At 33.6% G+C, this 25,180-nt stretch overlaps 3 protein-coding genes and 1 long non-coding RNA gene across 5 annotated transcripts; 2 read left to right on the top strand and 2 right to left on the bottom strand.

Moving 5' to 3' along the window:
- Positions 1–1,194: 1,194 nt before the first annotated feature.
- Positions 1,195–18,653, top strand: LOC117133461 (nucleolin 1). 2 transcript variants are annotated; one of them, XM_033289715.1, is made up of 6 exons: positions 1,195–1,245; positions 17,276–17,325; positions 17,413–17,547; positions 17,631–17,813; positions 17,898–18,190; positions 18,272–18,653. In XM_033289715.1, the coding sequence occupies exons 1-6, from the start codon at positions 1,210–1,212 to the stop codon at positions 18,490–18,492; spliced, it is 918 nt and encodes a 305-aa protein (XP_033145606.1). In that variant the 5' UTR covers positions 1,195–1,209; the 3' UTR covers positions 18,493–18,653. The 2 variants fall into 2 exon arrangements, with proteins under 2 accessions (XP_033145606.1, XP_033145605.1); XM_033289714.1 differs by lacking the exon at positions 1,195–1,245 and adding an exon at positions 17,050–17,190 and having other exon boundaries at positions 18,272–18,641.
- On the bottom strand, positions 7,152–7,879 carry LOC103865051 (glycine-rich RNA-binding protein GRP1A). The gene has a single exon (XM_033289718.1). The coding sequence runs from the start codon at positions 7,877–7,879 to the stop codon at positions 7,613–7,615; it is 267 nt and encodes an 88-aa protein (XP_033145609.1). The 3' UTR covers positions 7,152–7,612.
- On the bottom strand, positions 18,484–21,722 carry LOC117133463. Its single transcript, XR_004457292.1, has 2 exons — positions 21,663–21,722; positions 18,484–19,943 (listed from the first exon to the last, which is right to left on the bottom strand). It is a non-coding gene; the product is annotated as an uncharacterized LOC117133463 (long non-coding RNA).
- On the top strand, positions 20,691–23,304 carry LOC103865050 (nucleolin 1). Its single transcript, XM_033289717.1, has 6 exons — positions 20,691–21,810; positions 21,906–21,961; positions 22,046–22,177; positions 22,258–22,440; positions 22,527–22,819; positions 22,905–23,304. Exons 1-5 carry the CDS (start codon positions 21,775–21,777, stop codon positions 22,666–22,668), a joined length of 549 nt encoding a protein of 182 aa, XP_033145608.1. The 5' UTR covers positions 20,691–21,774; the 3' UTR covers positions 22,669–22,819; positions 22,905–23,304.
- Positions 23,305–25,180: the final 1,876 nt, after the last annotated feature.

Genomic DNA, 25,180 nt, shown 5'->3' with positions numbered 1-25,180 from the left:
TTTTAGAGTCTCCTAATGAACTTATTGCTTGATTATAGCATGTATAGTTGATAATCTTTGTTAATACATGAGGTATGAAGAAGGATGAAATAGAAAAACACCAGGACAAAGGTTTGATCTGGACTTTCTACTTTACCTACACTTCATCTCTCGACGAGGATGAAGAATCTGGTCTTTCTCTCTGAACATGTACTATTATGTCTCTTTTGGCCTTCATCACTGTTCATCTCTCTCCTTTTTCGTTTCCATGTCAGGACATGAATCAACAATGATCTTCTGGTTTCTTGTAATTTTGAAGTAAACTCCAAAGAAAACCTTTTTTCATGTGTATATCTTATTTGATTATTTCACTCTGTTTAAATGTCCCATGAACGATTAAGAGTTCAGAAAGTCAAACGATCAGAAGGCTGAATTAGAGACAGAGAGAACCATAAGAGTTAATTAATTAATCAACCACTTATTTGAATTAGAGTCTCCTAATGAACTTATTGCATGATTATAGCGATATATATATGATCATCATTGTGAATACATGAGGAATGAAGAAGTATGAAATAGAAAAACATGATTATATTTGATCACTAGATAATTATTTGGTAATAACAACCAACCATAAGCATGTTCACTGCATAAAGAGTGAATTACAAAGACCAAAGTTACTTGCTGTCCTGTCCACTACCATGCAGTTTGTCAAAGTAACCTTTAGGGTCACTCTCAAAGTTATCTCTTGAAATGTCGGAAGATCCGTTGCTCCCCGGAGCAACCATGTAGCCACCTCCTCTACTTGATGTTATCTTGTACTAGAAACTCAATCCTGTCATGTGCAAATCGAACATCTTTGGTTGCTTTATATTCGTTAATGAGTAAAAGATCTTTAGTAGTTTGGTGGAGAATAAACAAGAAGTCAAGAAACTATTTTGATCTAAGAGTTCGGTTGTGGTCAGAACCAATCAGACGAGTATATGAAATTTTGTTGACTGATTGTTGTGTGGAATGAGATTTAAAAATGAGCTAGAACCAACTTTAATTTGCTTCACTAAATTTGGAATCCCAATCAGTAGATATATTAGAAAAAAGGAAATGGGAAAGACCGACCTATGGCCCAAACCAGACGACTATAACTACCTTCCTCCTTCGCCTTCTTGTCTTAATCCCTAAAATCTGAAAAGATATCGCAAAGCGGCAGCCTAGGGTTATAACAACATCTCGATGGACACGTACTCTTGCAAGGGATCCGCCCCCAAGGTAATCTTCTTCTTACTCGGATCTCTTTTCTCTATTAAAGGTTTGTTATATTCGGAAATTAAGAAAAATATCTGATTATATATGTTGTATTTTAGGAACCGTTCGATAGTGAGCCTGCTGCTAAGGAAAAATTCAATTACATCAGTTCCAGGTAATTGATGCTTTATTTATTTTGTAAGAAGATATTTGTATGTGTTAATAATTTTTATTTCTTTTTGTATCTCCTGTGAATTAGGGTTAGGATATCTGTTGAAGGATTCAGCCATGGCCGACCTACGGATGAAATCAAGAGTGAACTGATTAATCACTTCAAATCATGTGACGACCTCATTAGACATCTCCAATGCTACACTATAATTTTTTCTATATTTCACTCTAAGATAGAATAACTCTATTTTAGTGTAAATTATAGAGAAAAAAATAGAATCTTTTTGAAGATGCTCTTTAGCGTTGAGGTTCCCACAGATCCTATTTTAAAAAGGTTAGTGTCTTAATATTTGTGACATAATATATTATTTTGTTTTATGAGCTAAAAATAAAAATAATTGTTCTTTGTTACAGTCGTGCTTTTGTTAATTATCATGGACACCACGCAAAAAGAGAGAGCGTTGCAACTTAATGGAAGTGACATTGGAAATTGGAAGGCCGTTGTTAAGTTTGCACCCCCGGGAAGAAGATGAGGATTACCAGGTGGCATTACGTTATCATAGATCTCTTAATGGAAGTTGATACTCTTTTTGTTCTCATTTTGTTAAAAATGTTTGTTTTGTGTTGTTGATTATTAACATGCAACAAATTACTGCAGTTGGTATGGCATTGCCGTTTTGGGGTATGACACTTCCCTTCCTGAAGATGAAGTCAAGAGCACTTTGACAGAACATTTCTCTTCTTGTGGAGTGATAACACATGTTTACGTTTGTACTCTCGACGAGTGTACTAATATCTATTTTTCCAAAAAAGAAGGTGAAGCTAGTGCTATGGATCTTAATGCAAGTAAAGTGGGCGGATTCAAAATAACTACTATGCGCGTAGCCACAGTCAGAAGTAACCGTCACTCTGGCCCCGGTACTGTTGGCTTTTGTATCCCAGGTAATACATCAAATGTTTTTTCTTGATTCTTTATTTCCTAACGTTTCTTAAATCATCTCCTGAATTCAACTTTATTGTTTATGCAGCTCATTTTCTTGAGTTTTCCCGCGAGAACACTAAGAGGTTGATTGTTTCTAGTTTTTCAACTAGTTTTTGGTTTTTGTTTTTCCAAAAACTACTTTTTAGCCAATCAAGATTTTTGAGAAATTGATTCCCTATAAGTTAGGGAAACTAGTTTTTAAACTAACTACCCTATTCTAAACAAAAACCAAAATCTAAGTTTTTCTAGCTTTTCAAAATAAAAGAACTGGTAGTTGATCCACGTTTGATTGTTTTCCATATTACTACAAATATTTTATTTAATAATAATTAATGAACCTTGTAGTTTTCTAGTATTGTTACCATTATTTATTATGAGTTATGATAGTGTCTACTATTTACAGAATGCCTAGGTAAAATAAATTTGAAATTTAGTTAATTTAAAATAAAATAGATATATATTTATATAAATTTCAAACTAAGATTAAATTTACAAAAGCTAGTGCAGTATGTGAATCAAAATTTACCTAACAATAAATTGATCTATATAATTTTTTTTGCTTTACTATAGTGAACTACAAAATAACTCATAGGAGTTTATGTTTATCTATAAAAAAAAATATTATTTAAAAATTAACTATTAAATAATATGTGTATATTGATGTTGATAAATTTTGGTATTAGTTAGGAAAACTTTTTCATGCCTATAAACTGTAAGACCGAACCAATATAATACCTTTTTAACTATTTTAAAATTAATGATTTTATTATTAATATTTTTATTAGTTAAAAACCAAAATATAAAATAACCATCCTATCATTTTTTTTAAAAAATATTTTGTTTTAAAATATAGGCAATAAGGTTAAATAAAAATAATGTTTAACATATATAATATGAAACTATTATATAAGAACATTTTTAAAAAGAAATTGTCAGTTAAAACTATTATATGTGTTAATAATTTTTATTTCTTTTTGCATCTCCTGCGAATTAGGGTTAGGATATCTGTTGAAGGATTCAGCCATGGCCGACCTACGGATGAAATCAAGAGCGAACTGATTAATCACTTCAAATCATGTGGCGACCTCATTAGCGTTGAGGTTCCCACAGACCCTATTTTAGAAAGGTTAGTGTCTTAATATTTGTGACATAATATATTATTTTGTTTTATGAGCTAAAAATAATAATAATTGTTCTTTGTTACAGTCGTGCTTTTGTTAATTATCATGGACATCTCGCAAAAGAGAGAGCGTTGCAACTTAATGGAAGTGACATTGGAAATTGGAAGGCCCTTGTTAAGTTTGCACCCCGGGAAGAAGACCTGGATTACCAGGTGTCATTACGTTATCATAGATCTCTGTATTCTGACCTAGCCAATGACGAAAGATTGTAAGTTGATACTCTTTTTGTTTTCATTTTGTTAAAAAATGTTTGTTTTGTGTTGTTGATTATTAACATGCAACAAATTACTGCAGTTGGTATGGCATTGCCGTTTTGGGGTATGACACTTCCCTTCCTGAAGATCAAGTCAAGAGCATTTTGACAGAACATTTCTCTTCTTGTGGAGTGATAACACGTGTTTACGTTTGTACTCCCGACGAGTGTACTAATATCTATTTTTCCAAAAAAGAAGATGAAGCTAGTGCTATGGATCTTAATGGAAGTAAAGTGGGCGGATTCAAAATAACTACTATGCTCTTAGCCACCGCCATAAGTAACCCTCGCCTTGCCCCCGGTGATGAACCTACGGTTGGCTATTCTATCCCAGGTACATCAAATGTTTTTCTTGATTCTTTATTTTCTAAGGTTACTTAATCTTCTCATTAATTCGCCTTTATTGTTTATATATGAAGCTCCTTTTCTTGAGTTCGCCCGCGAGATCAATAAGAAGCTCGAAGATTACATGACTGAGTGGAGGGCCAAGGCGAGGAGGGAGAGGGTCATCAAGGCGAGGAGGGAGCAGAAGTTCATGGCCTCGTAATAAGGAGATCACCACGGCCATGATCAGGATGGAGAGGAGAAGGGCTCTTTTGAGAAGGAGAGGATGTTGATGTAATAAATTTCTCTCTCAAGAAACTAAGAAGCTCTTCGGGTGTTTATCAATCCTGGGATAATATGCAACCTTCTTTATCAGCCGTTTGTTTTTTTTGTGTGTGTGTGTGTGTGTGTGTGTGTGTTGTGGATGATAAACTTAGAACTTATTTATCTTAGTTTTATTAGCCTTTGGTAGACAGAAGCATAATCCCCTCATCATTGCCTACAATAGTATTCTTCGAGACTCGCAAATTTAACACATTAATTGTGTGTTTGTTTGTATAATTCATTATGAAGAAAAAAACGCGCATTATAATTTCAGAAATTAGGCTCCATGCCCACCAAAAAAAATACAATAATCAAGAAACTAGGTAGACACTGATGAGGATACTATTCAACTTTCAATAATCTGTTTGTACCTCTATATCCTATTCTCTTTATTTGTTTCTTCTCTCCCGCTCATTCATTCTTCCTTTTTGAGCTATTCTTTTAACAACTTCTATCAAATTTGACCTAACGAGTCGAAAGCGAATAACTAATCAAAATTGTATATATTTGAGCATAACCGACCGAGTCAACTCTGTTATCTAGGTTCGATCTCACCCACACTAAACAATACAATAACTTAGTAACAACAATACTAATATACTAGGTTAAGAGCCGCGCCTCGCGCGGGATGAACATTATATATAAATTATTTTTAAGTATTATATATTTTTTACATATTATTAAATAATAAATATATATTGAATAATTAAAAATTTAGTAACTATTACGTATATAATTAAATTAGTACAAATACTTAAATAAATTTTATTAATCGAGACAAACATTTTTTTTCTATTTTATATGGTATAAAATTAAGTTTAAATGATATTAACATAGGTATATAGTATATTTTTAATATTGACATCTATTAAAAAATATTTTATACTCATATTTTTTTTGATCATTTGTATTTATTTATAACAATTTTTTTAAATCAATGATAACAATAAAAAATTTGTGGGATGTTTAATAGTTTTAGTAATTTATAATTTTAAAAACATTCAATGCAAAGTTTAAAATCTAAATATTAAGTTGTTAATAATTGTTCAAAATGTTTATCAAAAAAATTCAAAGCAAATTCAAAATACTTATGTAGTTTATATGGTATATAATTTATTTTTAAAAAAAATATTAATATACATATATATAATATTTATTAAATGAGATTTCCTACTTATGTAATTTCTTAATCATTTGTATCTTGTTATAACATAAATTTTAAACCATGGATCAAAAAAATTTCAATGTGAGATTTTTAACAACTTTAGTCATTTATATTCGTTTTTAAAAATTCAAAATATAACATATAGGAAAAAAATCTAAATTTTTATTATATAGTTAATGTGGTTGTTTAATTTATTTTAATAAGTTAAAATTTTAAAAATTGATAGAGAATAGACTAATTTTTATCAAATCTTTATTATTCAAAATCATTAATTATCATATATACTTTAGCCACATTAGGTAATTCTGTGATTTTTATTTAAGGAAACAATGAAAAACATTTATGATTAATTTATGGTTAGTTTAATAAAAAGCTTATTATATATTTATATGGACCAACATATTTTTCTAAGGATTCTAAGAATGATTGTGGTGATGACATGTGGCTACAAAAATATGTTGTAATGCTTCTCTTTTAATATATAGGGGATAATGATTTGTTTTATACATTTTACCTTGTTATTAACTATTATTGCTTACAATACATGTTTAATATTAAACAAAATAAATACATTTTAACTATTATTTGCAAAAATAATAACCAATTTTGAGTTTTTTCATACTTTTAGAGGTTGGCTTGTATTGGTTCTTTAGAGATTGTTTCCACCACTGATTGAGTCATTAAGTTCGATTCAAAAAGCCAACACAAGCAAAGGTTGTGTTGTTGCTAACAGAAACCAAAATCTGAGATTGAAGAGAGTTTGTACTTGTGTTGGAGCAAAACAAAATGGCTAGCTTCACTGCCTCTGCTCCCCCCATCTCTGTCGCTCGTCCTGCTCTCCATCTCAAGCCCACCGTCTCTGTCTCTGCTCCTGTTCTTGGTAAAGTTCTTTTCCTTTTATCTTCTTCTAAACATTCTTTATTCGATGTTATCTTATACTAGAAACTCAATCCTGTCATGTGCAAATCGAAGATCTTTGGTTGCTTTATATTCGTTGATGAGTAAAGGATCTTTAGTAGTTTGGTGGAGAATAAACAAGAAGTCAAGAAACCATTTTGATCTAAAAGTTCGGTTGTGGTCAGAACCAATCAGAAGAGTATTTAAAATTTTGCTGACTGATTGTTGTGTGAATGAGATTTAAAAATGAGCTAGAACAAACTTTAATTTGCTTCACTAAATTTGGAAGTCACTGGAGTTAGAGTTGTGACTTTTGATTATTATTGCTCAGGTTTGCCTCCAATAAAGAAGAGGAAGGGAGGAGTGAGATGCTCAATGGAGCCAAAGCAAGGAAACGTCTCATCCGTAGGAGGATGAAGAATCTGGCCTTTCCCTCCGAACATGTACTATTATGTCTCTTTTAGCCTTCATCAGTGTTCGTCTCTCTTTTCCGTTTCCATGTCAGGACATGAATCAACAATATGATATTCTGGTTTATTGAAATTTAAATTAAACACCAAAAAATTCGGGTCTAACTGGTGATCATTATAGGAACATTATAAATGTGAAAAAAAATGCAGAGGAATAAAAAAGAAAATTATTCCTTATCAATTTTGGAAGTAACAAATTTGTTCTATATTACTCTAGAATAAAAAAAATGAGAAGGAATAAAAGGAAAAAGTATTCTTTATAAATGATAAAATACAAAAAAAAAAAATAAGGAATGCATAATTCTTTTTCATTCCTTGGTAACGTGTTTCATGATCAAAAGGATGATTAGGAGCAATAAAAGTTAATGTTAATCAAACACAACCACTTGCTTAAATTAGAATCACTGAATTGTGCACACCACAAAATTTATTTAGAATTTTAGAGTTTCCTAATGAACTTATTGCATGATTATATCCATATAGAGTTGCTAATTTCTGTTAATATGAGGATTGAAGAAGGATGAAATAGAAAAACATCATTTTATTTGATCATTAGGTAATTTATTTGGTAATAACAACCATAATCCTGATCACTGCATAGATAGTTAAATACATAGACCAAAGTTACTTGCTGCCCTGTCCACTACCATGCAGATTATCAAAGTAACCTTTAGGGTCATTCTCAAAGTTATCTCTTGAAATGTAGGAAGATCCGTTGCTCCCTGGTGCCACCATGTAGCCACCTCCTCCACCACCACCACTTTTTCCTCCTCCTCCATGACCACCACCAACGCCGCTCCTACCTCCTCCACTGCTACCACCACCGCCGCCTTTCCCTCCTCCACCACCACCTCCCTTCCCTCCTCCACCGCTACCGCCTTTACCTCCCATTCTTTACTTGGTCGATTTTAAAGAGGTTCTAAGATTTGAGTGAATGAAAGAAAAAGGATCGATGGGGGTATTTATAATAGGGAAAATTTTCAAATGGATGGTCAAAATCTGTCGTTCCCAATAATACATTATAGTCGTTGCTGCATAGTTAATTGATCCAAACCCAGCCTCGTAACAGACGTGTCATTATGGTGGTAAACCATACTTTGACAAAGAGAATAAATCTTCAACTACTAGAACATCCAGCATGGTTTTTTTGTTTGTTTGTTACAAAGAACATCGTAGATTGTTATTGCACATGATTATAGTTGCGTTATGATAAAGAATGAGGAATTGAGGATCGCTGTTGAATTAAAAATGAAAATAGTAATAACAGTAGTTTTCATGTATTGTAACAACTCCTGATTGTAAGTAAGTGCATATAAGCATATTGCTAATTTGTTCGTCTCTCTTTTCCGTTTCAATGTCAGCTCTTGCCGCAAACGTTTCTCGTCTTCTTCTACTTCGTCGAAGTCTAAGATCTGTCGTAGTCTTTTTTTGTCATATCCTTTAAAGCGTTGATTCATCTCTTCTGCTGCGTTTAAAAAATTTCCCAGCGTCGTGACTTCATTGCTTTCGCCGTCACGGCACTGTAGAAGCTCGAGAACTTCAATGGCCAGTTTTGGGTTTTTTGCATTTTTGGTTCTTAACAATTTGTATAATTTCGTTTTTAATCCAAAACTTATTAATTGTGCATATGTCTACTCAAATTAATCCATAAATTTCTTGATTGTTTATTCCAGTACATTATCAAATACAAATATACACCAATATGAAATTATTCATTCCAAACACTATCAAATTCAAATAAACATACATATGCAATATATACACCTATATGCAATCTATATGACTAAAATGAATTACAAATAGGTGTTAAAACTCATTAAAATAGTAAGATATCACTAATCAAAAAAACATTGTTAGGGGTGTACACAAAATAAACATGTACATGTGTACAACACGAGCGAACTTCGATGTTATTCGCTAAACTATGTGAGAGATCAACACTAACTATCACATGATTAGGACATGTAACCAAATAATTTATTTTTAAAAATAATTAGATAGACATTATAATAAAAAATTTATAATTGGTCTTTCACATGTACTTATGTACATGGGTACATGTTTATATGTGTACATATGTATATGTGTATATGTATATATACATATATGTGCACATCTTCATTTTACATTGTATATCATTAAATCAATGTACCGCAAAATCATGTTTTTCCACTAAAACTGAAAATCACATTGTCGGATAAAAACCCAAAAATCCAAAATCACATTTTGTGGTCAAAATAAAAAATACATTTTAATGTTTACTTACATATATTTCTAGCTAAAGACTGAAATCAGTTCGAGATGATGCAAAGGGTGGTAGCAAAAGGGACTAATTTAAATTCTTATAATTCAAATTTGCCAAATTTTTTTATTAGAAATTTTAATAGATTAATTTATTTTTAAAAATAATAATTAGATAGACATTATATAAAGATTTATGCTTGGTCGTGCATATGTACATGTGTACATATTTATATGTGTATAGGTAAATTTTAAAAAATAATTTTACTTGACATGGGCTAAAATGCAAATTTAAAATTTTGGGGACGGAAATGAAGAGCAATCTGCACATCTAAATAATATTGGAGTCAAAATCAAAATGATTCAAAAGTTGAGGGACGACATATGCAAAAACGACAAAATTAGCCATTTTTTTCTCTCAAGTTTATGAAGACAGTTGGAGGGTGTGTAGGAAAGGAACGAAGGTCATGACGGCGATGGATCACCAAGAGAAAGCTTGAGTTGAGACATGGTGCAGAGGATAAAACCGAATTGAGAATGCGACGAACTGGTTTCAATCAAAGCGAGTCACCACGAAGAGGACAAATGTGGCGACTCAAAAATCAAGCTTGGCTGAGGTTTGCCAGCGTTTTCGGAGCAGAAGCAGAGGACAGTAAGCCAAAGTCGCTATGGTTGAAGCGATCTTCTTCGTTAACGACGGTAACGTATACATCACCATTACACCAATATCTCAAAAGATAGAAAAAATAATGTATATAATGAATAAACATAAGTTTTTTGGAAAGTATAAACTGAAACAACAAATTTCATTTCACAAAGAAAATGCAAAGCTTAGGAAAACGAAGAAGAAGACGAAGAGAGATACAAGGGCCACTTTGTTGAATAAAATAATGTTTTTCTTCTTCCATGTTACGTTAAAACTGAGTTAGTTAGAATGAAAAGAAAGAAAATGGCTTAGTTTAGAAAAAGTGTCTTGGGAATTAAAACTGACCCATTATGAAATAAAAATCTTAAAACTGACTCTCTCTCCATGTAATTCTTTCTTTAATAAATGACCTAAATGCATATGAATAGTTGACCCCGACCATTTCTCTACAACAAAAAGACAGCTCAATCTCATCACATTTTCCGGAATGAGGTGTTCGCCCTTTTTCACCACTTTCATCATAAAATATTTGGACATATGATTTAATAAGTTAGTTACTAATAACAAATGCTAGATTTGATCTGCGTTTAAAAACCCGGGTTATTTTTCTGATAAAAATATATGATATGAATTAGTATTTTAGTCTTGTTATCCATTATTATGTGACAAAATTGTATTATATCAAAAAAAAAAATTATTATTTTTATTTAGTTAGTTAATGTAATTATATTTTTAATCGTTTGTTTTTTTTTTAAACATTATAAGGTTTGATCAGACTCAATGTCTATTATTTTAAAATAAATTATTTTAAATTAGATGAAAACAATACTTTTATATCGAGTTTGGATCCGTGGTCGAACCGGTATACATGATGACTTGTACATAAACTGGTTTAGATTAATGAAAACTGGTTAATTTAAAGCATGTAAACTTCAAAAAAAACCGCAATCAAATGTGATCCGATATTTCGTTGACCTGGTAGAAAAATAAATAATCTTCAATAATATTTTAAGAGATGAATGAAACTTCTAATATATTTTTAAATTTATGATTTTTTATTTACTCAAATGTTTAAAATTTATATATAATTAGTTGTTTTATATGAAATATTTGGTTTGATATAAATATAGGATATTTTGCAATTCTAGTAAGATTATATATAAATTGTATAAAAGTCAGTTAAAATTATATATACATTGTATATACATTATTTAAATTTCACCATCAATTTTCATTAATAATAATTGGGTTTACATGATATGAATTTGTAGCTGGTAAAATAGGTTAGCACTTATCAATAATGCATTCTTTTAGAATATTACTGAATCTATATGTAAAAAAGAATGACTATATATTCATGTAAGTTTGTATAAAAAGAATATTTCAGATGTTATAAATCGTGCTCAAACACTTGTCTACAAACTTATACATATATATATATATATGTTATGATAAAGGTTCTCTTAAAAACCTATGTTTTATACAACATCATAGAATTCAATAATAACATTTCTATTATTATGTAGTACTATATTAGAATGCAATATTGGTTTGTGTAATTTTCATATTTAAAGAATACGATAAAAAAAATTTACGGAAAGTTAATTTGATAAAATATTACCAAATTCATAGAGTCTATTTTTATATTCATAAATATCATTTTATATTCAGTTTTTTAAACAATGAGAAGTAATAAATGATTTCATTAAAAATATTGTATAGTTAGAGAAAAATAAGGTGAGACCAAAAAAATAGTTAAATCTAATGAAAAGGTCCAACAACTTTTCATAGGTAGATTTTTTAAAACTATTTCCCTTTTAATAGTATAGATATTGAGAGAAAATTCCGTGGAAAGGTACAACTCAACGTGTATATGGTGGTGGCTGAGAACCCAACCCTCTAATCACACAGATCATTACTAATTTTGTAAAGTAATACAAATCATAATGATTAGCTAGGAACCTACTGGAATTTTAAGATTGATAAAAGATCTCAAATCAGAAAATAGTAATACTAAGAATCGTGAATCCATATACATTATTCAGATAATTACTAATTTTGTAAACTAATACAGCTCAGAATGATTAGCTGCAGCTTCCTACACGAATTTTAAGATTGATAAAAGATCTCAAATAATAAAATAATTCTAGGTTAATCATGAATGCATATACATTAATATTCCATACAGCTAGTATACGTTTTTGTCACTTGGTCCAACTCTCATGTATCCAAAAAATTGGACAGGATCTTGTGTAACGAAGAATGGATGGATAAATACCCGGAGTCTATTGGAGTCTTTGGTGATCCCGGAATTTCAGACCATAGCTCTTGCTGTGTTTTCTTAGACCAGCACAAACCTCCTCAGAAAAGACCATTCAAGTTCTTTGCTCACTTAAACAGTCACCCTGATTTCGAGAAACTCATATCCTCTTCCTGGAATGCTCTGCCATTTCATGGGTCGAGACAGCTATGCGTCTCAAAGAAGATGAAAGAACTGAAGGGTATTATTCGCTCATTCAGCAAAGAAAATTTTTCTGGCATTGAAACTCGAGTGCAAGAAGCTTTTGATGATCTTACAAGATGCCAGCAAGTAACCTTATCAGCCCCATCTACTGTCTCCTCAGAAGCTGAGCGCAAAGCACACTTTAAATGGCTTTCTTTGGCAAAAGTCGATGATAAATTCTTGAGGCAATGGTCCAGGATTCAGTGGAATGTTGAGGGAGATGCACCCACAGCTTTCTATCATAGAGTCATAAAGACAAGACAAGCTCAGAACCATATTGCTTTCCTTCTGGATGATAGTGATTACGTCATTGACTCTCTGCCGGAAATAAAACAGCATGCTGTAAATTACTTCAAGGAACTCCTAGGCGGCATGAATACTCCAACTACTTCTTCGCCATCTGCTATTGCATCGGTGATACAAGCAAGATGTTCCATAGATGCTATCGCTTCTCTCTCAGCTCCTTTCTCAGACCAAGAAATTCAAGGGGCGTTCTTATCCCTACCAAAGAACAAATCATCGGGCTCTGATGGGTATCCAGCGAAGTTCTTCACAGGTAACTGGAAATCAGTGGGGCGTGATATGATTGAAGCTGTAAAGGAATTTCTAACCACAGGTGAACTCCTTCAACAGTGGAATGCAACTATCCTAACTCTTGTTCCAAAAAAGGCAAATGCCAATCGTCTGAAAGAGTTTAGGCCAATATCATGTTGCAATACAGTCTACAAAGTGGGATCAAAGCTCCTTGCAAACAGACTAAAGGCTCTTCTCCCGTCTCTGGTCTCCAACTCCCATCTGCTGATACCCATCTGCTGATTCACTTTGGGCAGAATGGACCCGTGAATACCGTCTGAAAGGAAAAAACTTCTGGGCCATTGACGAAAGCAAGACTACTTCCTCAACATGGAAATCAATTCTTTCTCTACGAGGTCTTGCTTCCCGTTTTCTCAGACCGAAGTTGGGAAACGGCAGGATCATAAGCTTCTGGTATGATTGTTGGACTCCATTAGGGCCACTCTTTCACAGATTTGGGGATCGGGGTCCAAGAGAGCTCCAAATCCCAGTAACTGCAACTGTATCTGATGCTTGCAACAGAGCAGGATGGATTATCCGAGGTGCCCGTTCTGAGGCAGCTGAGGAACTTCACATCTACTTGACTTCCCTGCAACTACCTTCGCTATCTACAACAGAAGACGCATACGTTTGGGTTGTTGACGGTAAAGAACTCACAGATTTTTCCTCTAGCAAGACATGGAACGAGGTCAGAAATAGAGGACAATTCCAACAATGGACAAATAATATCTGGTTCAAGGGCCATGTACCGAAGCATGCTTTCACTTCTTGGATAGCACATCAGGATCGCCTCCCTACCAGGTCTTGCTTGGCCAGATGGGGTATGAACGTATCGCACCTTTGCTGTCTCTGCAACTTGCAAGAGGAAAACAGAGATCATCTCTTCCTGCGCTGTGAGATCAGTGAAGAAATATGGGATTTGGTGATGCAGAGACTCGGGTATCATCCTCTAGCATTCCACACGTGGACTGCTCTCTCTGATTGGTTATCTATGCGAGATGCTGTCACAAGCCGAACGCTCAAGAGACTCGTCGCTCAAGCAACAATATCAAGCATCTGGACTGAGAGGAATAGACGTCTACATGATGGTGAAACTCGAAGTCCAGCAGCTATTTTCAAAATCCTTGATCGCTTCATAAGGGATACAATCCTGGGAAAAAGGAAACTAAAGCCCTTTATCCCACTTATGCAGCAATGGCTACGGTTTGAATAACATGCCAGTTTTTTAAATGCTTATGTTGACTCAGCTTTGTTTTATTTTTTTGTCCAAGGCTGACTCAAGCTTTTATCTAAAACTTTTTGTAAGCAATTACAAACTCTTCTCATATTAATATGAAATTCACATTTTGGCAAAAAAAAGTATACGTTTTTGTAAAGATTATGTTTCGCGATATCCAAACTCATACATTTTTTTTCGAATTAGAAGAAGTATTATATGTCATAAGTAAAAGTTCCAACATCGTTACTTTGTGTTTATCAGTATTAATTTATAATCTTTATCAACCATATGGTTGTATTAGTCACTAGAATGAATTTTGTACAGATTTAAGTCATTAGTATATCAGTAGCTAGAAAAGTACACGTTCATTTTTAGTTTGATCATAACTGAGACAATGCCTTTCATTTAATCGTTAGAACATTACATTGTTTTTTGCACTCCATTATGATAGAAATTCCATTAATCGAAACCATCCGGTGATAATGAATATTAGGTTCAAGGTTACGATAAGCAGCTTGCTGTGTGTCTTTCGTTAGAGTTGGATCCGGAATTTGCGAAGTAACTCGTATGTCTGTCCATAAGACGTGTAGCGGAGCAGTTTTAAGTCGTATGGATTTTAATCGAGTCACTGTTGTATGTCTATGATCATCTAGTTGATAATGAAATTTGTAATTAAAACAAAATAGAGTTGGTGGGTAAGCAGTAGCAAGAGAGAAATGTGAAAGGATAACATACATCAATAGTCAATGGAAGAGACATATATATATATAGTCAAATAAAGATTTTACCTTAGAATCGACTGTTCACACCATCATAAGTTCATATGTACGAGTACATATCATCATGGTTTCGTGGCTTGTGATCACATTAGCATAAGCATATATTGGCCCTTGTCTTTACTATCATTTGGATGTGAAAATTTTAACAAATTCATCATTAATCCACGTCTAATTAAATCACTCAAGAGGGAAAGAATCTTGGCAAATTTGCTGAAAAAGAATTGGCGCGCAAGAGAAACCCATAAGGAATTTTTATTCCTTATTCATTATATGACTACTGAAGTGAGATTGAGAGAATCTCACAAAGAGACAAATCATATCTTATTGTACAGTGACATGTTCCAAGAATTGGGTTGACACACACGATCTGATCTATCAAGAGTCGGTCAAGACGAGACTGATCTCTTTTGGTGTCTGCGAAAATAACACGATCAATCCAGAGAAGAATATAAGCATATCTGTTTCGCCTATTCGCTACCACTTTGGGCTATCACACACCCTTCAACTGAGCATGATTCTTTAAACACAACAATATTCTTAACTAGAGATAAAAAGTGGAAACGTGGTCCTCATAAAATATATAATTCTAATTCTCACTCATGCATAAAACAACCAGTAAAATAAATATAAACATGTGTTATATACTTTGGCATATCTGTAACAAAAAAGCATATGATCCGATCTTGTTTAATTAAAATGCTTATCTTGGTATCTAGAAGGATAAACAACTTTTGTTTGGTCCTTCCTTAATTGTATAATAAAAAATATTAATTTGGTTCAAAAATAAAGTGTTTTTTGCTAAAAATAAAGTTACTTTGATGAACTTGGGGAACCTTTCAAAAGATCGATCTTTTTAAATCTTTTTTGGTCTCAATATTCTTTTCTTCTTCCTCGGTGTTGTTATAAATAGTCTATGATTGAAGAAACTCAAGTCCCAGTCAACAATCAGCTCAATATTGTAGTTACACACTAAAAGAAAAAAAAAAGAAGAAAATTAAAAAAATATATCTATTATATTTTAATTAATATTATAAAATTTTAAAATAAACATATTTTCTATAATTTAAAAAAAAAATTAAAACTATAACTTTCTAAATATATTTTTTATATTTATTATAATATTATGATTTTTGATATTTTTATAATTATATAAAATATAAATATTGTTAATTTATTATTTAACTGCTGCTGCATTTGGTAGTTAACCAATCATAAGTATCCCGCAAACGCACCAATTTCTAACCGAAGAAACAGTCGTAGAAATCTCTTAAAACCGTTGGGAACACAACCGCAAACTCGCACAACCGCAACCGCTGCGTTTGAACCAGCCAGACCCGTATTCTCTAAATCATCACCTCAGCTTCATTAGCCTTGGACTCTTTGATTCTTTGAACTTTCACCTTGATTTTTAAGCAAGTTCTTCCATCTTCAGCTTTAAACGTCTCTGGTTCTTCAGCTTCAATCATGGATTCAGCCTTCATTGGCTTCATTGTTCGGTTGTGGTTTGTCCCTCCATATCTCTGGTGGATTAGAACCCCTATAGCTTCCTTGATCTTCGTTGATGTCCACCATAGTTTTTTTCTTTCTTCTTTGTTCATGTCTCCCTCTTGGAGACAATTCTTCTTTATCAATGCCTCAGGTTCTTTTCCTGCAGGCTTCTTCTTCTTCTTCCAGCTTCTGGTGGGAAACGCCCAACAATTCTCGCAGCTTCCTTGACATTGTAGAACAAAGATCCAGAATTTTCCTTTCACAATACTATCTCCGTACCATGTTCTGAGGAGTGAGGTAATAAACCTTGTCAACATAACTATTGTCGTCGTCATCGATCATAGTCACAGAAACTACTACGTCGGAGATTGCAATGGCGAATTGGGAAAAAGAAAGTTTACCCGACAATCCAACAAGAGAGAAGAACAAAAGATAGAAAAGCATGCAAAGATTGATCATGTCCGATCAGATAAGAGTTTTGAGTGATGGAAATCGAAACTGTAGAACGGTTTCGTGTTTCGATTGTGTCTTTCTGTTTAATGGCAGGCCCGTATGAATCCCAATCAGTAGATATATTAGAAAAAAGGAAATGGGAAAGACCGACCTATGGCCCAAACCAGACGACTATAACTACCTTCCTCCTTCCTCTTCTCTAAATCCCTAATCTGAAAATATATCGCAAAGCGGCAGCCTAGGGGTTGTAACAACATCTCGATGGACACGTACTCTTCTTGCAAGCGATCCTCCCCCAAGGTAATCTTCTTCTCGTTATGAATTCTTCTTACTCAGATCTCTTTTGTTAATCGGAAATTAAGAAACGTTGTATGTTGTATTTTAGGCACCTTTCGATAGTGAGGCTGCTGCTAAGGATGAAGCCATCGATCCGTGGTAATTGATTGATGCTTTATTTATTTATTTTGTGAGAAGAGATTTGTATGTGTTGATATTTTTTTCTTTGCATCTCCTGCGAATTAGGGTTAGGATATCTGTTGAAGGATACAGATTTAATAAGGACACTGAGAATGAAATGAGGATTAAATTGGTTAATCTCTTCAAATCATGTGGCCATGTTAGTAGAGTTGATTTCCCCACAGAGCTTCTTTTGGACAGGTTTGTGTCTCTTAATATTTGTGACATAATAATATAATATTTGTGTTGTGTGCTAATTGAAAATTAATTGTTCTTTGTTGCAGTCGTGCTTTTGTTACTATTTTTGGAGAGGGCGCAAAAGAGAAAGCGCTGCAACTTAATGGAAGTGACATGGGAGGTTGGAATGCCCTTGTTAAGTTTGCACCCAAGGAAGAAGATGAGGAATACCAGGCGGAATCAGAATATAAACATTCTGTTATAAATGAGCTACTAAATGACAAAAGATTGTAAGTTAATACTCTTTTTTTTGTTTTCTTTTGCATCCTGTAAAAATGTTGTGCATGTTGATAACATGCAACAAATTACTGCAGTAGGTTTGGCATTTGCGTTGTGGGGTATGACCCCTCCCTTCTTGAAGATGAAGTCGAGGAGGCTTTGACTGCACATTTCTCTTCTTGTGGAGTTATAATACATGTTGACGTTGATCTCCTCGACAAGATGACTAGTATCTATTTTTCCGAAGAAGAAGGAGAAGCTAGTGCCATGAATCTTGATGGAAGTGAAGTCGACGGATTCAAAATAAATACTATGCTCGTACCCACAACAGCCAGAAGTAACCCTCCCCGTCCCCCCGGTGAAACTCATTGTGGCTATTGTGCCCCAGGTGCATAACACGTTTTTCTTGATTCTTTACTTTCAAGGTTCATTAATCTTCTCATGAATTCGTCTTTTATTGTTTCTGTAGCTCAAATGCTTGAGTTTGCCGACGAGATCCAGGAGAAGATGGATTTTTATATGACTGAGTGGAGGCTCAATGCGATGACAAAGAAGCTCAGTGCTCTTAAGAAGCAGAGGGCCAGGGCTCTTAAGAAGCAGAAGGCCAGGGCTCTTAAGAAGCAGAAGGCCTGGGCTCTTATGACGCAGAAGGCCAGGGCCAAGGAGGGAGAGGGGTCACAGTCCTTTTGAGAAGGAGCGGATGTTGATGTAATGAATTTCTCTCTCAAGAGACTAATTAGAAGCTCTTTGGTGTTTATCAATCATGTGATAATACTATGCAACCTTCTGTTTGTTTTGTGGATGATAAACTTAAAACTTATCTTACTATTATTTACCTATTTGGTTTGCTAGACAGAAAGCATAATCGTATCCTTCGAAACTCGCAAATAGACTCATTAATAGTGTGTTTGTCTGTGTAATTAATTCATAATGAAGAAATACAGATGTTTTACTAATTAGACATATACTAGTGTTCGAGTCTGTACGGGAAAATAATTCTAGAAATTGTGGATAGTAAATCTAGAAAAACTAACAGCAATAATAAGCTACACTACCTCTATTTACCATATTACCTTAATCTCGTCACACACAACATCACAATATGCCATCTTCACGTTTATCAATGGCAAGGTTAGTTAGTTTTACTTTGTCATATATCCATGATAAACTGAAAAGTTCACCCAACTTAATAACATTAAAAAATTAACAATAAGGTTAGAACTTTCCATGTAAACAAAAAGAGATGTGTTAAATATTTACCTTTAGTATTCTGTAGTCTGATTTTTAGATATATTTGTGCAGTGTTGTTGCTCAAACACTAGTATATACTTCCGGCCGCCAATTAATAAGAATAAAATCGGCCACATTTTTACTAAAGTTGTTTTAGCTAAGTTGGTTAATGCATAGCTATAGACAGTAAATGGTGTCAGGTTCGAAAGCTGTCCCCTATTAGTTTTTACAATCTTTTTTCATTTATAATTAATAAGCCAAAATTTTATGTCTTTGCTTCTAGCACACTTCTTTCTAAGACCGGCTCTGAATCCATAAGAAACACTTCAAACAGAATAAAACCCTTTTTTTTAACGACCAAACCAAACACAATCATACAAAAATAATAGTAGTATTACTCTGAGAAGTAGAGAAAGATAACTTTGACTGAGAAAAGAAAGCATAAAGCTATGTCGAGTCTTGATGCTACACTCAACCAAAAAAAAAACGAAACAATTGGAGATTAAGATAAAGATTACAAAAGAGGATGAAAACAGAGAAATTCGGAGAATATAGAAAAAGAAAGAAAGTTAATTATTTGTTCTTTTCTAAGGATAATTAGTTTGAAATCATGCCATGAGAATAGGGAACGTGGAATTCCTTATAGAGATGGTTATTTTATACAGTTATTTGATTTTGTAATCGATTTAAATTTTAATTATTATGTTGATGATTAATTAACTTTATTGAATTAAAAGAAATATTTTCCATGTGTCACAATAGAATTGGTTGACTGACTTGTGATTTAGTATATAGAGTATACCAAGCCCACCTTCTCCGTCTCTGCTCCTGTTCTTGGGAAAGTTCTCTCCCTTTTTTATCTTCTTCTAAACATTCTTTATTTGATGTTATCTTGTACTAGAAACTCAATCCTGTCATGTGCAAATCGAACATCTTTGGTTGCTTTATATTCGTTAATGAATAAAAGATCTTTAGTAGTTTGGTGGAGAATAAACAAGAAGTCAAAAACTATTTTGATCTAAGAGTTCGGTTGTGGTCAGAACCAATCAGACGAGTATATGAATTTTGCTGACTGATTGTTGTGTGGAATGAGATTTAAAAATGAGCTAGAACCAACTTTAATTTGCTTCACTAAATTTGGAAGTCATTAGTGTTAGAGTTGTGAATCTTGATTATTGTTGTCCTCAGGTTTACCTCCAATGAATAAGAGGAAGGGAGGAGTGAGATGCTCAATGGAGTCAAAGCAAGGAAACGTCTCAGCTATGGGAGGATGAAGAATCTGGTCTTTCTCTCTGAACATGTACTACTATTATGTCTCTTTTAGCCTTCATCAGTGTTCGTCTCTCTCCTTTTCCGTTTCCATGTCAGGCAGGACATGAATCAACAATATGATCTTCTGGTTTATTGTAATTTAAATTAAACACCAAGAAATTTCATGTTTCATGATCAATAGGATGACTTGGGAGCAATAAGAGTAAATGTTAATCAACCACAACCACATGCTTGAATTAGAATCACTGAATTGTACACTAGAAAATTATTTAGATTTTAGAGTCTCCTAATGAACTTATTGCTTGATTATAGCATGTATAGTTGATAATCTTTGTTAATACATGAGGTATGAAGAAGGATGAAATAGAAAAACACCAGGACAAAGGTTTGATCTGGACTTTCTACTTTACCTACACTTCATCTCTCGACGAGGATGAAGAATCTGGTCTTTCTCTCTGAACATGTACTATTATGTCTCTTTTGGCCTTCATCACTGTTCATCTCTCTCCTTTTTCGTTTCCATGTCAGGACATGAATCAACAATGATCTTCTGGTTTCTTGTAATTTTGAAGTAAACTCCAAAGAAAACCTTTTTTCATGTGTATATCTTATTTGATTATTTCACTCTGTTTAAATGTCCCATGAACGATTAAGAGTTCAGAAAGTCAAACGATCAGAAGGCTGAATTAGAGACAGAGAGAACCATAAGAGTTAATTAATTAATCAACCACTTATTTGAATTAGAGTCTCCTAATGAACTTATTGCATGATTATAGCGATATATATATGATCATCATTGTGAATACATGAGGAATGAAGAAGTATGAAATAGAAAAACATGATTATATTTGATCACTAGATAATTATTTGGTAATAACAACCAACCATAAGCATGTTCACTGCATAAAGAGTGAATTACAAAGACCAAAGTTACTTGCTGTCCTGTCCACTACCATGCAGTTTGTCAAAGTAACCTTTAGGGTCACTCTCAAAGTTATCTCTTGAAATGTCGGAAGATCCGTTGCTCCCCGGAGCAACCATGTAGCCACCTCCTCTACTTGATGTTATCTTGTACTAGAAACTCAATCCTGTCATGTGCAAATCGAACATCTTTGGTTGCTTTATGAGTAAAAGATCTTTAGTAGTCTGGTGGAGAATAAACAAGAAGTCAAGAAACCATTTTGATCTAAAAGTTCGGTTGTGGTCAGAACCAATCAGACGAGTATATGAAATTTTGCTGACTGATTGTTGTGTGAATGAGATTTAAAAATGAGCTAGAACCAACTTTAATTTGCTTCACTAAATTTGGAATCCCAATCAGTAGATATATTAGAAAAAAGGAAATGTGAAAAACCGACCTATGGCCCAAACCAGACGACTATAAGTACGTTCCTCCTTCTTCTTCTTCTCTAAATCCGTAATCTGAAAAGATATCGCAAAGCGGCAGCCTAGGGTTATAACAACATCTCGATGGACACGTACTCTCGCAAGCGATCCGCCCCCAAGGTAATCTTCTTCTTACTCGGATCTCTTTTCTCCATTAAAGGTTTGTTATATTCGGAAATTAAAAAAAATATCTGATTACATATGTTGTATTTTAGGAACCGTTCGATAGTGAGCCTGCTGCTAAGGAAAAATTCAATTACATCAGTTCCAGGTAATTGATGCTTTATTTATTTTGTAAGAAGATATTTGTATGTGTTAATAATTTTTATTTCTTTTTGTATCTCCTGCGAATTAGGGTTAGGATATCTGTTGAAGGATTCAGCCATGGCCGACCTACGGATGAAATCAAGAGCGAACTGATTAATCACTTCAAATCATGTGGCGACCTCATTAGCGTTGAGGTTCCCACAGACCCTATTTTAGAAAGGTTAGTGTCTTAATATTTGTGACATAATATATTATTTTGTTTTATGAGCTAAAAATAATAATAATTGTTCTTTGTTACAGTCGTGCTTTTGTTAATTATCATGGACATCTCGCAAAAGAGAGAGCGTTGCAACTTAATGGATGTGACATTGGAAATTGGAAGGCCCTTGTTAAGTTTGCACCCCGGGAAGAAGACCTGGATTACCAGGTGTCATTACGTTATCATAGATCTCTGTATTCTGACCTAGCCAATGACAAAAGATTGTAAGTTGATACTCTTTTTGTTTTCATTTTGTTGAAAAATGTTTGTTTTGTGTTGTTGATTATTAACATGCAACAAACTACTGCAGTTGGTATGGCATTGCCGTTTTGGGGTATGACACTTCCCTTCCTGAAGATCAAGTCAAGAGCATTTTGACAGAACATTTCTCTTCTTGTGGATTGATAACACATGTTTTCGTTTGTACTCCCGACGAGTGTACTAATATCTAGTTTTCCAAAAAAGAAGATGAAGCTAGTGCTATGGATCTTAATGGAAGTAAAGTGGGCGGATTCAAAATAACTACTATGCTCTTAGCCACCGCCATAAGTAACCCTCGCCTTGCCCCCGGTGATGAACCTACGGTTGGCTATTCTATCCCAGGTACATCAAATGTTTTTCTTGATTCTTTATTTTCTAAGGTTACTTAATCTTCTCATTAATTCGCCTTTATTGTTTATATATGCAGCTCCTTTTCTTGAGTTCGCCCGCGAGATCAATAAGAAGCGCGATGATTATATGACTGAGTGGAGGGTCAAGGCGAGGAGGGAGAGGGTCATCAAGGCGAGGAGGGAGCAGGCTTTCAAGGCCTCGTAATAAGGAGATCACCACGGCCATGATCAGGATGGAGAGGAGAAGGGCTCCTTTGAGAAGGAGAGGATGTTGATGTAATAAATTTCTCTCTCAAGAAACTAAGAAGCTCTTCGGGTGTTTATCAATCCTGTGATAATAATATGCAACCTTCTTTATCAGCCGTTTGTTTTGTGTGTGTGTGTGTGTATGTGTGTGTGTGTGTTGTGGATGATAAACTTAGAACTTATTTATCTTAGTTTTATTAGCCTTTGGTAGACAGAAGCATAATCTCCTCATCATTGCCTACAATAGTATATTTGGAGACTCGCAAATAGACACATTAATTGTGTGTTTGTTTGTGTAATTCATTATGAAAAAAAAAACGCGCACAGTACAGATTATAATTTCAGAATTCTCCATGCCCACGAAAAAAAAACACAATAATCAAGAAACTAGGTAGACACTGATGAGGATACTATTCAACTTTCAATAATTTGTTTGTACTTCTATAATCCTATTCTCTTTATTTGTTTCTTCTCTTCCGCTCATTCATTCTTCCTTTTTGAGCTATTCTTTTAACAACTTCTATCAAATTTGACCTAACGAGTCGAAAGCAAATACCTAATCAAAATTGTATATTATATTTGAGCATAACCGACCGAGTCAACTCTGTTATCTAGGTTCGATCTCACCCACACTGAAAAAGGACGGAACAGCACTCGGTACACAACATACAGTAGCAGCAGGAACTAATATGGAACCATAGTCACACGGTCAAGCATACAATAACTTAGTAACAACAATATATTAATATATAATGATTTGTTTTATATATTTTACCTTGTTATTAACTATTATTGCTTACAATACATGTTTAATATTAAACAAAATAAATACATGTTAACTACTTATTTGCAAAAACAATAACCAATTTGAGTTTTTTCATACTTTTAGAGGTTGGCTTGTATTGGTTCTTTAGATATTGTTTCCACCACTGATTGAGTCGTTAAGTTCAATTCAAAAAGCCAACACAAGCAAAGGTTGTGTTGTTACTAACAGAAACCAAAATCTCAGATTGAAGAGAGTTTGTACTTGTGTTGGAGCAAAAGAAAATGGCTAGCTTCACTGCCTGCTTCCACCGTCTCTGTCGCTCGTCCTGCTCTCCTTATCAAGCCCACCGTCTCTGTCTCTGCTCCTGTTCTTGGTAAAGTCTTTCCCTTTTTTATCTTCTTCTAAACATTCTTTATTTGATGTTATCTCATACTAGAAACTCAATCTTGTCAAGTGCAAATCGAAGATCTTTGGTTGCTTTATATTCGTTGATGAGTAAAATATCTTTAGTAGTTTGGTGGAGAATAAAAGAGAAGTCAAGAAACCATTTTGATCTAAAAGTTCGGTTGTGGTCAGAACCAATCAGAAGAGTATTTAAAATTTTGCTGACTGATTGTTGTGTGACTGAGATTTAAAAATGAGCTAGAACAAACTTTAATTTGCTTCACTAAATTTGGAAGTCACTGGAGTTAGAGTTGAGACTTTTGATTATTATTGCTCAGGTTTGCCTCCAATAAAGAAGAGGAAGGGAGGAGTGAGATGCTCAATGGAGCCAAAGCAAGGAAACGTCTCATCCGTAGGAGGATGAAGAATCTGGTCTTTCCCTCTGAACATGTACTATGATGTCTCTTTTAGCCTTCATCAGTGTTCGTCTCTCTTTTCCGTTTCCATGTCAGGACATGAATCAACAATATGATATTCTGGTTTATTGAAATTTAAATTAAACACCAAAAAAATCCAGGTCTAACTGGTGACCATTATAAGAACATTATGAATGAGTAAGGAAAAAATGTAGAGGAATAAAATTATAGAATAAAAAAAAAAATTTATCAATTTTGGGAAGGAACAAATTTGTTCTATATTACTCTAGAATAAAAGGAATGAATAGGAAAAAATATTCCTTGTAAATGATAAAAGAAAAAAAAAGAATAATAAAGAATGTATGATTCCCTTTCATTCTTTCGTCACACCATTCATGTTTCATGATCAAAAGGATGATTAGGAGCAATAAAAGTTAATGTTAATCAAACACAACCACTTGCTTAAATTAGAATCACTGAATTGCACACCACAAAATTATTTAGAATTTTAGAGTTTCCTAATGAACTTATTGCATGATTA

This window comes from Brassica rapa, chromosome A04 (genome assembly GCF_000309985.2).
Source record: "Brassica rapa cultivar Chiifu-401-42 chromosome A04, CAAS_Brap_v3.01, whole genome shotgun sequence".
NCBI classification, from domain to species: Eukaryota; Viridiplantae; Streptophyta; class Magnoliopsida; order Brassicales; family Brassicaceae; genus Brassica; species Brassica rapa.
Note: the sequence above shows the minus strand (reverse complement) of the source record. Positions and strands in the feature narration are given on the sequence as shown.

What these genes read in the sequence shown, in the direction of transcription:
- LOC103865051 (XM_033289718.1), bottom strand. Translation starts at nt 7,879, where the DNA reads ATGGGAGGTAAAGGCGGTAGCGGTGGAGGAGGGAAGGGAGGTGGTGGT.
- LOC117133461 (XM_033289714.1), top strand. Translation starts at nt 17,152, where the DNA reads ATGGACACGTACTCTTCTTGCAAGCGATCCTCCCCCAAG. An exon ending in GATGAAGCCATCGATCCGTG is followed by an intron (nt 17,326 to 17,412) that starts GTAATTGATTGA and finishes CCTGCGAATTAG; the next exon opens with GGTTAGGATATCTGTTGAAG. An exon ending in CTACTAAATGACAAAAGATT is followed by an intron (nt 17,814 to 17,897) that starts GTAAGTTAATAC and finishes AAATTACTGCAG; the next exon opens with TAGGTTTGGCATTTGCGTTG.
- LOC103865050 (XM_033289717.1), top strand. Translation starts at nt 21,775, where the DNA reads ATGGACACGTACTCTCGCAAGCGATCCGCCCCCAAG. An exon ending in GCAAGCGATCCGCCCCCAAG is followed by an intron (nt 21,811 to 21,905) that starts GTAATCTTCTTC and finishes GTTGTATTTTAG; the next exon opens with GAACCGTTCGATAGTGAGCC. An exon ending in ACAGACCCTATTTTAGAAAG is followed by an intron (nt 22,178 to 22,257) that starts GTTAGTGTCTTA and finishes TCTTTGTTACAG; the next exon opens with TCGTGCTTTTGTTAATTATC.